At 37.8% G+C, this 11347-nt stretch overlaps 1 protein-coding gene across 4 annotated transcripts in view; it reads left to right on the forward strand.

Moving 5' to 3' along the window:
- Positions 1–10697, forward strand: part of tmem63a (transmembrane protein 63A) — a 17266-nt gene extending 6569 nt beyond the window's left edge. For all 4 annotated transcript variants that reach the window (XM_014011952.1, XM_014011954.1, XM_014011950.1 and 1 more), the window contains 13 exons: positions 508–625; positions 782–915; positions 1598–1738; positions 2457–2610; positions 2703–2809; positions 2901–2987; positions 3860–3925; positions 4720–4882; positions 5066–5171; positions 6083–6250; positions 6445–6560; positions 6650–6700; positions 9676–10697. In XM_014011952.1, the coding sequence (XP_013867406.1) occupies positions 508–625; positions 782–915; positions 1598–1738; positions 2457–2610; positions 2703–2809; positions 2901–2987; positions 3860–3925; positions 4720–4882; positions 5066–5171; positions 6083–6250; positions 6445–6560; positions 6650–6700; positions 9676–9816 (1552 nt within the window). In that variant the 3' untranslated portion in view covers positions 9817–10697. The remainder of the gene's footprint in view (positions 1–507; positions 626–781; positions 916–1597; positions 1739–2456; positions 2611–2702; positions 2810–2900; positions 2988–3859; positions 3926–4719; positions 4883–5065; positions 5172–6082; positions 6251–6444; positions 6561–6649; positions 6701–9675) is intronic.
- Positions 10698–11347: the final 650 nt, after the last annotated feature.

Here is an 11347-nt window from a genome sequence, read left to right on the forward strand (position 1 = left end):
GTCTTGATGTGGGCGGAGACGGCCCGAGACGTGATTGGTCAGATTGACGGTGGGGTTTGAGGCTGGAGGCAGTGGGGAGTAGCTTGGTCGAGCCAAAAAACTATTGATTTTTAGCAATCTTTTTACAGGCTGGTTAGGGATGTTTTAACAAGCCATATTGTTACACATCCTTTCACATGTATGACGTTCAAATTTCGTGCAGCTAGCACTTTCCTTTCTAAAGTTATGACTAAAATTAATCTTAAAAAACATGCTGCTTCCTGCCCAACTCGATCAAGCTACTCCCCGCTGCCTCCAGCCTCCTCAAACCCCACCGTCAATCTGACCAATCACGTCTCTAGAGCCATCTCCGCCCACATCAAGACCTCAGTCAATCACGAGCAGGGATGTCTCCGCCCACAGGACAAAACCTACTGCAGAGACCCCTTACTCATTTAACTTTTAGTTTTAAGTCATATCTTAAATGAGTTTTTGTTGTTGTTGTTTTTTTTTTTCTTTTCAACGTAGGATCCGAGCTGGAAAAAATCTGCGGTACTACGAGCGTGTCTTCGATAAAACAGGGGTACGTGAGTCGATCAGCCCTCGTGTATGTGGCCACTTTTGTTGCTGCTCCAGCTGTGAAAAGGTGAGATGGACCAAACAATCTTTTTTTTTTTTAGAATAAGAAAAAACAACAACAACAACAAAAAAAAGCAAAGATAATTAATGCTATAGTGGAAAATAGAGTGTATGTAAAGRCACCACATGGTTTCACTTACTTTCTGGTTTTGATTTCTCTCAGGTTGATGCCATAGAATATTACAGTGATAAAGAAAAGGAGCTGCTGGAGGAAATGAGACAGGAGGCAGAAAAAGTGCCAGACCACCCGCTGGGAATTGCTTTTGTCACCTTAGAGTCAGAGGCTAAGGCCAAGTAGTGAGTAGTTTTCCAATGTTTTTTTGAGTTTTTATTGTACAGGACTTACAGCTCATTGAAAATGTAACCTTAATTATAAGAAAAGTTTATTGATCTTACTCAAATTCCTAGTAATATTTAAGCTAATTATTTAAAACATTTGCTAGTTTTCTAYATATACTTAGCTCACAAAGTAAGGACATTTGTGTTTGGCAGATTATTTCTTTGTTGTAACAATAAATCTTGTACTTTTGGAAAGCCTATTAATTTCCCTTTTAAATGATGCCAYATTTGTAAGGAACATGCATTTGTGGGATGAACAAAAGAGCTGAGTTATTTTGCTGTTATTGACACTTATTTTTAGCTGCTGCCAGTCAGGTGCCCAACATATGATGTATTGCCTAAAGCATTGTTACAGCAAAGAAATAATCTACCAAACATACATTTTCTTACTTTTTGTACTGAGTTTATTGGTGCAATGTGTTCTGACAAGATCAGCTAAAGTGAAATAAGGTCGGTGAAAAATTTTTCTGAGAGCAGTAATGTCACATGAAGTCACTGTAATTAACCTTTGTTCTCATCCCTTCTTGTAAACATTAAAGTTGTTGTAACCATGTGACTTTTATATTGAGAGGAGGCCTCATTTCATAATGTATATATTAGTTAGTATATGGAGCTAACAGCTGCTGTTTACTGACCGCAGCATTCTGAAAGACTTCAATGCCATTAAGTGTGGAGGAAAGTGCTGCTGTGGGAGGGAACCACAGCCTTCTTCTCAAAGCCAAACTCTAAAAGTGAACAAGTGGCGAGTCAGCTATGCTCCACATCACAAAAGTGTGTATTGGTAAGTCCACTGTGTTTTAACAATGCCCAAACATAAGCATGTGTGTTTGAAGACATTTGTACTGTTGGCAAAATATCTCTCGAAACACCAAACAGATTTTAATGGAGCTTTTAGAAAGTAAACACTGGGTTAACATCTATAACTAAATCCTTTTTGGAGTCAACTCAGTTCAAGATGTCTGCCAGAGCTAAGAAATTAGATTTACCTAAGTAAATATGACAGATATTGTGTTGGTTTGGTGGGATAATTACTGACAATCATCAGATTGTTATTATTATCAGTCRGTCTATTTTTCTACCCTCACCTATGAGCACGAACTTTGGGTAGTGACCGAAAGAATGAGATTGTGGCTACAATGTGATGATACTAGCGACCCGACTCTGGAACAAGCAGTTGATGATGGATGGATGGATGGATGGATGGATGGATGGATGGATGGATGGATGGATGGATGGATGGATTTAAATGTCACACTCCTAAGTTTTACCGGCTGCAATATGACATGAGATTGATGTGCATAATGTTATTTTCAAAGTGTGACCAAAACATCTACAAGTTTCATTTCTCAACACAAGATTATTAGCTTTAAGCTCAAGAAAGCAGGTTACATCCATTCCTTCAAGGAATGCTAAGTTTAATGTTTAGTTTATTTTCTCATTAATTCCCTTTTTTTCATCTGCTTTTTTTTGTTTTGTTTTGTTTGTTTTATACCAAACAGGGAGAATCTTTCAGTGCGGGGCTTTTGTTGGGTCTTTCGTTACATGGGAATAAACATCTTACTTTTCATCGTGCTCTCTTTCCTGACGACTCCCACCATCATCATGAACACCATAGACAGGTTCAACGTGACTAAGCCTATCTACTATCTGAATGTGAGTCTGAAACATTGAAGTATCATTTTCATTTTCACTGTTTGAGAGTTTTGTAATCTTTAGTGTTCTTTTTTTGTTGTTGTTTTTTTTAGAGCCCTCTCATCAGTCAGTTCTTCCCAACTCTTCTGTTGTGGTCCTTCTCAGCATTGCTGCCTACAATGGTGTACTATTCTACACTAGGGGAGGCACACTGGAGCAGGTATTACACACACATTAGTAATGAGTGCACTGAATAGACTGTGTTACCAAAAGAACTTTTTTAATTTTACTTTACTGCATCTATCTCTCAGGTCCAGTGAGCAGCTGAGCATGATGCGCAAGTTGTACTTCTTCCTGCTCTTCATGGTTCTGATTCTTCCCTCACTGGGTCTCACCAGGTAATTTTGTTAAAGCAGTAGTTTAGAAGGAATGTTGCTTGACTTAAAACTTGTTAGTGAAGTCAACGTGCATCAAATTGCTCAAGGTCTGCACTTGGAATTTATCACTCCCTTCAATATTTTTCTGCTGTTCTGTTGGTGACTTCCTGCTGTGTTTGGGTTTCTTCAGATCACCACCACTCCATTACTGTTTGACAGCTGGTATATGTTGTTTACTCTGAGATACTGTGTTTGGGTGTTGCCAGATGTAGCGTCTGTGCCTAATGGCAAATACTTTCCTTTTGGTCTTGTGAGTCCAAAGTACATTTTTGCAGATATTTTTTTCTTTCTCTTACAATGCAAATTTGCAAATAAAATCCTGGTACAGTATTCAGTTTTTAGAGAGGAGTTTCTCCACATTATTTAGTGCTTTTTCTAATTTCACTGTCATAAACTTTAACATTAAACTTGCTGAATGTGTAATCTGTGATGTAGTGTTTAGGTTTCTTGTAATTAACTCTGAGCGTTGCACAACCTGACCTCTGAGTGAACTTGCTGGGATAGCCACTCCTCAGAAGGCTGGGAAGCATTTTCTTCTGCATCTGGGAAAAATCTCTCTCAGCGTTGAAGGACGGGCGCTCTGTTATTTAGAAATGGCCTTTTAAGGCTTCTCAGAATACTGGACAGAAACAGTTGCCTCAAAGTGAAAGGCTTTGATAAAATCTGCTTTAAAGAAAGTCTTTCAAACCAAGAGAGCAACTACTTAATTTATTTTTTGTATTACAACTGTATAATTATAAAAATAAACAAAAAATAAATGTTTTTTATTCAGTTACTAGTTTCAAGGTCAATTCTAAAAACATTTTTGTTTGTATTTTTTTTTTTTTTTTCAGTCTTGCATGGTTTTTCCGCTGGCTATTTGATAAAAAATTCATCAATGATGGGAAAACAAGGTTTGAGTAAGTAATCCTTGTTTTTGTTTTTTTCATTTGTAATTATGTTCACACTCTTGTAGGAAACGTACAAATTTATTAAAGCAGGAAATATTTTGAGTAGGATTATGTTAATTACACTGTGTAAGTCAAGGGGATGGACAACTTAAATTACGGACAGTGACACATTTTTTGCTGACACTACCAGAAGGCCACATAGTGCTGCACACTTACCCAAATGTGATAAAACTGCCWGAGTGCAACAAWRCATGTATCTGTATCGAASCGTTCAATATAGTGCTTTAGGTTCGATATACACTATGTATTGAAAAATACAGATTTTTTTTAATTTTTACTTTGTCAACTTGTCTTCTGAAGATGCTCTGTGTTGAAGGCTCAGTGGATCTGAGTTCAACTACTCCACTTAGGCTACGTTGTTGACCGCAGATCCACTAATAGTGTCGTCACTCTTTATTATGTACTTGTGACTTCTCATATTTAGCTTTGTGCAATGTGTTGAAAACATATTAAAATCTTCATGGTAGATAGTGTTTTGAAATTCTGTGAACAGATAGTCTGCCTCTCATTTCACCTGAAACATGAATTTTGGCGGGCCAGATGCACGTCACCCATGTGCCAAATGTGGCCCACAGTCCACCAGTTGCCCATCCCTGGTGAATGCACATACAGTGATGGTCTTGATGTTTTATTTAATTTAAACAAGTTTTTTTATTTATCTCACGTTTGATATATTTAATTAATTTGTGTATTTAGGTGTGGTTGTCATTAAATGTCTTTTGTTTTTTGTTTCAATGYGCCAGGTGTGTGTTTTTACCGGATCAAGGGGCATTTTTTGTCAACTATGTGATCGCGGCCGCCTTAGTGGGCTCGGGGATGGAGTTGTTGCGGTTGCCAGGGTTGCTGCTTTACGCCATACGTTTGATGCTGGCTCGTTCTGCTGCTGAAAGAAAATACGTCAGACAGGTTTGTATTGAATTTACTTAGATTATTGAATCGAAAATGGAAGCCACGTAACAATTTTCAAATGCCGTTTTTATGAAAAGACGCATAGACTCTGGGTCAGAAGTTTAGTTTTTGTACAGTATTATTTGTATACACTCAAATATCAAATGTAACTAACAAAATATTACTGTACTCTGTTTATAGCACCAGGCCTATGAGTTTGAATATGGAGCCATGTATGGCTGGACTCTGTGTGTGTTTACTGTCATTATGGCTTACAGCATCATCTGTCCTATTATTGTGCCTTTTGGTAAGTAGTTGATTACTGTCAACATTCAACTTCCAGTGATCTGTAACATACCATATTTATTCAAGTATAATACGTAAAATTTAATCCATAAAATCATGCATAAAGTTGGGGGGTAGCACTATACTCAGATCAATATTTTTGCTGATGTATTTTAACTGAAATATCGGCCTCATTCACAAAATCCCTGAGTCCAGAAATGAAACCACATCGTAAAAAGCGTTTGAAGCAATCTTACCTCTAACCCTCCTTTGTGCCTCCGAGCGAGATAGTAACAGATCCAAGCAATGAACTAATGATATTAATGTGCGACCGGGCTGCTCCTGGAACAACAACAAACACATGGCTGTCTGTAATGGCTGCTGTCTACCGGCATTCTGTAAAAGTTGGTCTACCTGAAAAAAGTTTCTCCACCAGAGGGGGGCGCAAACGAGACACAGAGGATGAGATTGTTGTTGAGTGGGATTCTGATGCCTTTATTACAGAGGAATACCAGAAACTTTTAATGATACTGATGAGGCTGTGCCTGATTTTGAAGGCTTTGATTCAGCTTCATCCACACTTGTTAGAGCCACATAGCTCTATCTGTTTGTTATATCACACCAGTTAACAAATGAGCATTGATAGCTTTTGTTGTAGTTATACATTATTTGTTGTGTACCTTTTTAGTACATATGTTAAAAGAAAATTGAAAGCTGATACAACAGTCAAATGATAATTTTACTGAAATATATAAAGACTGCAAAGGTTGAAAAATCCTGAAGTCCATATGAAATTAGAGGTAGTATGAGAATTAAATTTTTTATGCTTTTTAGGCTAAAAATAGTGGGGGTCATATTATACATGAATAAATACGGTAGTTCATGTAAGTTTTGCGGTGCTGTAACAATATACTTTGTGTTCGACTCAATCAGGTCTCCTTTACATGTTGCTCAAGCACCTGGTGGACAGACACAACTTGTACTTTACTTACCTGCCTACTCGCCTTGACCACCAAGTCCACCTGGGAGCTGTCGAYCAAGCTCTGGCCGCACCGATCATCTGCCTGATATGGCTTTATTTCTTCTCTGTCCTCAGAGCAGGTCAGAAAGAAGCTAGGCTTAAAGTTGAAGAAACTTGTCAGTGTTCAGGATCTTAGACATTCATTTCAGTGTTCTTATCCTAAAAAAATCATGTGTCGCTTGTAAATTACAAAATTAGATATGCTGTAACGTTCTCGACATGTTCAGATAAGATGTGAATCTGCATCACTGATGTGTGTGTTCGTTTTTTTCAGGTTTCATGACGGCTACATCTCTGTTCACCTTAGTCGTCTTGTGTGTCACAGTCTTCATTTGTCTCAGCTTCACCTGCTTTGGCTTTTTAAAGTACCTCAGCCCACATAACTACGAGGTGAGTGTTGAGTGTGTAAATGTGCCATTGCTGCTGTGTCGTCCTTCACACTGTCCTCGTTTTGTTTTGTTTKTTTTTTTTTTTCTCAGGTCAAAGAAGAGGACAATGATACAGCAGAGAGAGTGGAAGAAAATGTTAAGGTAGAGTTTTCAGGCTTGTTCTTCAACAAATTCCTCAACAATTCCCTGATGATCAGACACACTTCATGCTGACCTGAAGTGAACTTGTTTGTGTGTCATTTTGGTCATGCTAAGGATGTTATTTATTAAAAATGTCTATCATCATTTCTGCTTTCGCTGCCATAAAGAGGGAAGATATTCTAAAATCAGGGTTCCCACGGGTCCTTGAAATCCTTGAAAGTTTGTGAATTTGAAAAAAACAATTTCAAGGGCCTGGAAAGTTTGTGAAAACAGCCAAAAATTACACTTGTCCTTGAAAGTCCTTGAATTCTCTATTCACATGACTGATTTTCATCTTTTAAAAATTAAATTATAAAATTAAATTGTAGGAGGTGAGCTTAAGGTGGTACTAASCTTCTCCCACATCTCTCATACACAAGGTTATGAGGAAATATTTACCAAGGTATTTCTCATTACTTGTTAATATCTTGACTGTGCGAAGTGAAAAGTGACACAATAAGTGAACGTTCAGACGAGTTCAAGTTGATTCATAAAAGACTATGCAATCATTTATTTACACAAATTGAACAAATCATAAGTGCACTTGATTGTGGGTATTCTTATAACAAGCGTCAGAGTTAAATGAGATAAAACCCGCGTCCGAATTTCAGTTCACATCAACTTAGATTACTTAAATAGAACAGTAAAACGTCAGTTCTGATGTTAACAACCAAACAATTTTACTGGCACTTTCAGCTTAAGTTTTGGCAAATAAAGACAAGAAAAGGAGGAAAGTAAGGTTAGTAGGTTTCTACTTTTACTTTATCAAAGTGTGGGTCAACCGGATCAGCACGTCTTTTCTGCGCTCAGATTCCACATGACACGTCACTCCAAACACATCAGCTTTACCTGGTGATGGCTACTTAAGACACCCTCCGGGTAGGAACTGTCTCACTTCCGATCAGTCAGGGAACTGATTATCGGCTCGCTCACTGGTCATTGGCGAGTAGGTGTTTTTCCAGGTAACTTTTCRTCTGTTTCAGTCCAAGCCAGAAAAATTCCAGCTATCATCCGCTCCCTTCTTTTCAAAATAAAATCTYCCCTCGGGAGGTAAAACCCACTTAGAGGCTTGAAGCCTCAGGGGTGGGACCGCCAGCGGCGTGCGGGGTCCTGGCTGTTAAGTATTCCCTAGCTCAGTGTTTCCCAAAGTTGGGGTCGGGACCCAAAGCGGGGTCCCGAAAAATCAAGGTGGGGTCCTGAAAATATTTTTGGAATTAATGACATTTTTGCCTTAGTTGTTGCAAAGGAGTGAGGTTAGTGTATTTTAAAATGGATAAATGTATTACAAAAATATTGTTACTATTGCTATTGTTTAGTTGACCTGATACAAATGTTTATCATCCAAAAATAGTTGGGGCCACAGGTCTCTGCTACTCTTATKTTGTGGGACAAAAGCTGAAAAGTTTGGGAACCACTGCCCTAGCTGGCTCATGGGCTAAGACTTAACAAGCCAAACTGAGTTCCTCCAGAGAGAGAACGCAGCCTTCCTCGGTTGGAGTCAGGAAGAAGAGTGTGTCGCTCAAAGCCGTCCGGGTTTGTAAAAGAAACGGACGATCTTTGGTTCCGCCCTCAAGCTTAGAGATGAGTCAGAGAAAGAAAGATAAAAGATTTGCCAGGGCGCCAGCCCAAGGTTAAAATTCTATGGCTGTTCACAACAGGATGATAACCTTTTTTCTGCTTTCTTCTGATAGACTCTAAGAGAAATCACTGCAAAACATTTATGATGATTAATTAACATTTCTGTTTTAATCAGTTCTGAACCGTTCCGTTAGTCCAGATAAATGAAAGATTTTCTCAAGAAAAATCCACAATTATATTACTGTGTTCACAGTAAAATAAAAACAGTGATTTACATAAAAACACAATGAAAACCTTGTAATGAGATTCTGTGATTTTTTTATATCATTATTAATCTTTTAGGCACGATAAAAGAAAAGAAGTGGTTCCACTTTTCTTGTGACAGTCATTATCATGATTTAACAAATGCATAAACATTCTCAGTTAAACAACAAATGAATCACGAAGAGAAGAGATTGTTCTGTCCATTTTCTGATTAAGAGAACTGAGGGGTTCTCTTCCACGGTTAGAATTACCTGTCATGGTCTAAATAGAGTTCAGTTTTTGACAGAGTTCCTGTCCTCTTATCAGGCCTGTCCGGGGCCTGCTTCGAGGCAGTAAATCTTGTTTCTTCACTCGAGGTGACCCCTACAAAATTTAAAAATAAACTTACATTTGTTGCGGTGGATAACTCAGGATTACGGTAAACTGATGTAATTTTTTCTGACTCAACAACTTCTATGTTGTTCAGTTTTTCATTGAATTTACATGATATTAAACCTGTTTATTGGTAACATTCTGCGATAGCAGTAGGTAATTGCCATTGCGCGTGGTTCTTTAATTTGAGGAAATTGGTACTGCAAAGTCCTTGAAAGGTCCTTGAATTTGATGTCGACCAAGGTGTGGGAACTCTGTAAAATAACACATTAAGGGGATTAAATAGCAAATAACTGGCTGTGTATGGTTCTTCCACATGCTTCTGAGCCCACTGTTTCTTAAATGAAATAATTATTGCCAATATGTCATGTTTTTTTTTCTTCAAACTACAATCATCCAATCCAGTAAATGACACTAACTAAGGGCCAATAGCAGAATAATTTGTTTGGCGCTGTCAGCGAAGATATGACAAGTTTTTCATGAGCGAAATCCACAAATGCATTGTCCTGACAAATGTGGCACCATTTAAGGAGAAATTAGCAGGCTTTCCAACACTATAATTATTGCCAAGAATAATTCTTTTTTCAAATAAATAATCAACCAAACACAAACTTACTTACTTTTTGTGTTTATACAAGAGAATAAAAATACCACACAAAAAGTAAAAAATGACAAACTCATAATTATCATACTGTTTGAACACATCATTTTTCTCTTCACAGGTTTACCTTCCAAGAGTGCTTAATCCCAAATCGCCTGCCAAAACCTCAAAAGTTCCTCGACATACGCAGACCTACGGCTCTACAGAAGCAAGTCCAGTTCACGGCTTCAGCCCGGTGAAGAGCACCGAGTCGGATTCCTGACTTGACGTATTTCCACCCTGAATTAAAGCGAGGAAGTCAAAGTGCCTAAATCTAATATTCTATATAATATAATATATTCTATGTCTGCTTCCTTTGAAAGCAGACACTTTCACCGAGACCTTCACTGTGCTCACAATTCAACTTTCATCAGAGAAAGGTTAAAAATGCTGTTAAATTTGAAACAATTGCTTTTTTAAAGAGTTTTTATTATTATTATTATTATTTAAATTATATTTAGATGAAGCGTTTTGCTTTTGAGCAAAAAAAAAAAGGCCCACACTTTTTATATAGTGACAAAGCACAGTTCAGTTCTTGAGACTTCCTTTTAAAGGACCAATTTGCCAAAACGTGCCATGTAGATCAAGCCACAGTGTTTGCTTCAGAATAATGTAATCCATTTATTGCACATGCTAATGATCAAACCAAAGGCTGGATGAGCACAATCTGCCATTTGTTGAATATTCAGTCAGTTTTGATTGATCTAAAGTACTTCTTTGATACATTAGCACCTGCCAAAGGAAACATTTAGTATCGCATTTTTGTATAGATTTTATGTATTTAATAGATTATTCTTGTTGAAATAACAAGACTTAAGTATTTTGTAAGTTATACGCGGGTTGCAACTTATGTTTTTGTTATGTTTGATCGTCTTGTACTTTTAATTAATGAAAAAACGTTTAGCCGGGTCAGTGTTTACTTACTTTAAATGTAATCAGGGTTATTTTTTTGAATGTGTACAGCTTTATCTAAATTGGTTTTTAAAGGATTACCTTGAAGAAAAGATTTATTTTTGATGCAGGGTTGCATTCCTTGAAGTAAAAGGGATTTTTTTTAATGTTTTGAGGAGCTTTAGTAAAAGGTGACAAAGAGGTCTGTCTTAATTCTGCTTCGAGTTTTAATGCAAGTTAACTTCAGGCTTTGTTTTGGCATTGGGGGGCACTGTTGAGCTGCAGTCARGCTGTGTAACGTGGGAAATATCCCCAAAGCTGTAACAAAAAGGTCTAATCCACAATGTTGCATTCAGATTTTCTAACTTACTCCGACACTGGTATGAGCCAGTTTATTGGGTTACAATTCCAGCAGCTCCACCTCCTCACCTGATCCTTTTACCATTGTTTCCTTTTCACTTCACTTTTCTTTTTCATCCCCTTTCTCTTGTTTGCCCTTTTCCCTTTTTCTCACCACGATATCTCCCTCAGCAGGGAAACACAACTGTTGTCAAATAAGAGGCTTTTAGGGTGCTGCAGTGATTAGGACAGATGTTAAATATGGGTAATGAAGAGCCACAGCTTCACATTAGGGCTTAGCTGAGGTGAAAGGGGTTTAGATGAGGCTGCTTTGAAATTTTTGGATAAAAAGCCAGTTCAGGAGCAGAAATAGTCATGGTGTTTGCAGTCATTAAGGAAACTACTTCCTTTTTTTTGCCATAATGCAGACCTACACTCACCGGCCACTTTATTAGGTACACCTGTCCAACTGCTCGTTAACACTTAATTTCTAATCAGCCAATCACATGGCGGCAACTCAGTGC

The sequence above is a fragment of the Austrofundulus limnaeus genome, unplaced genomic scaffold (genome assembly GCF_001266775.1).
Source record: "Austrofundulus limnaeus strain Quisiro unplaced genomic scaffold, Austrofundulus_limnaeus-1.0 Scaffold86, whole genome shotgun sequence".
NCBI classification, from domain to species: domain Eukaryota; kingdom Metazoa; phylum Chordata; class Actinopteri; order Cyprinodontiformes; family Rivulidae; genus Austrofundulus; species Austrofundulus limnaeus.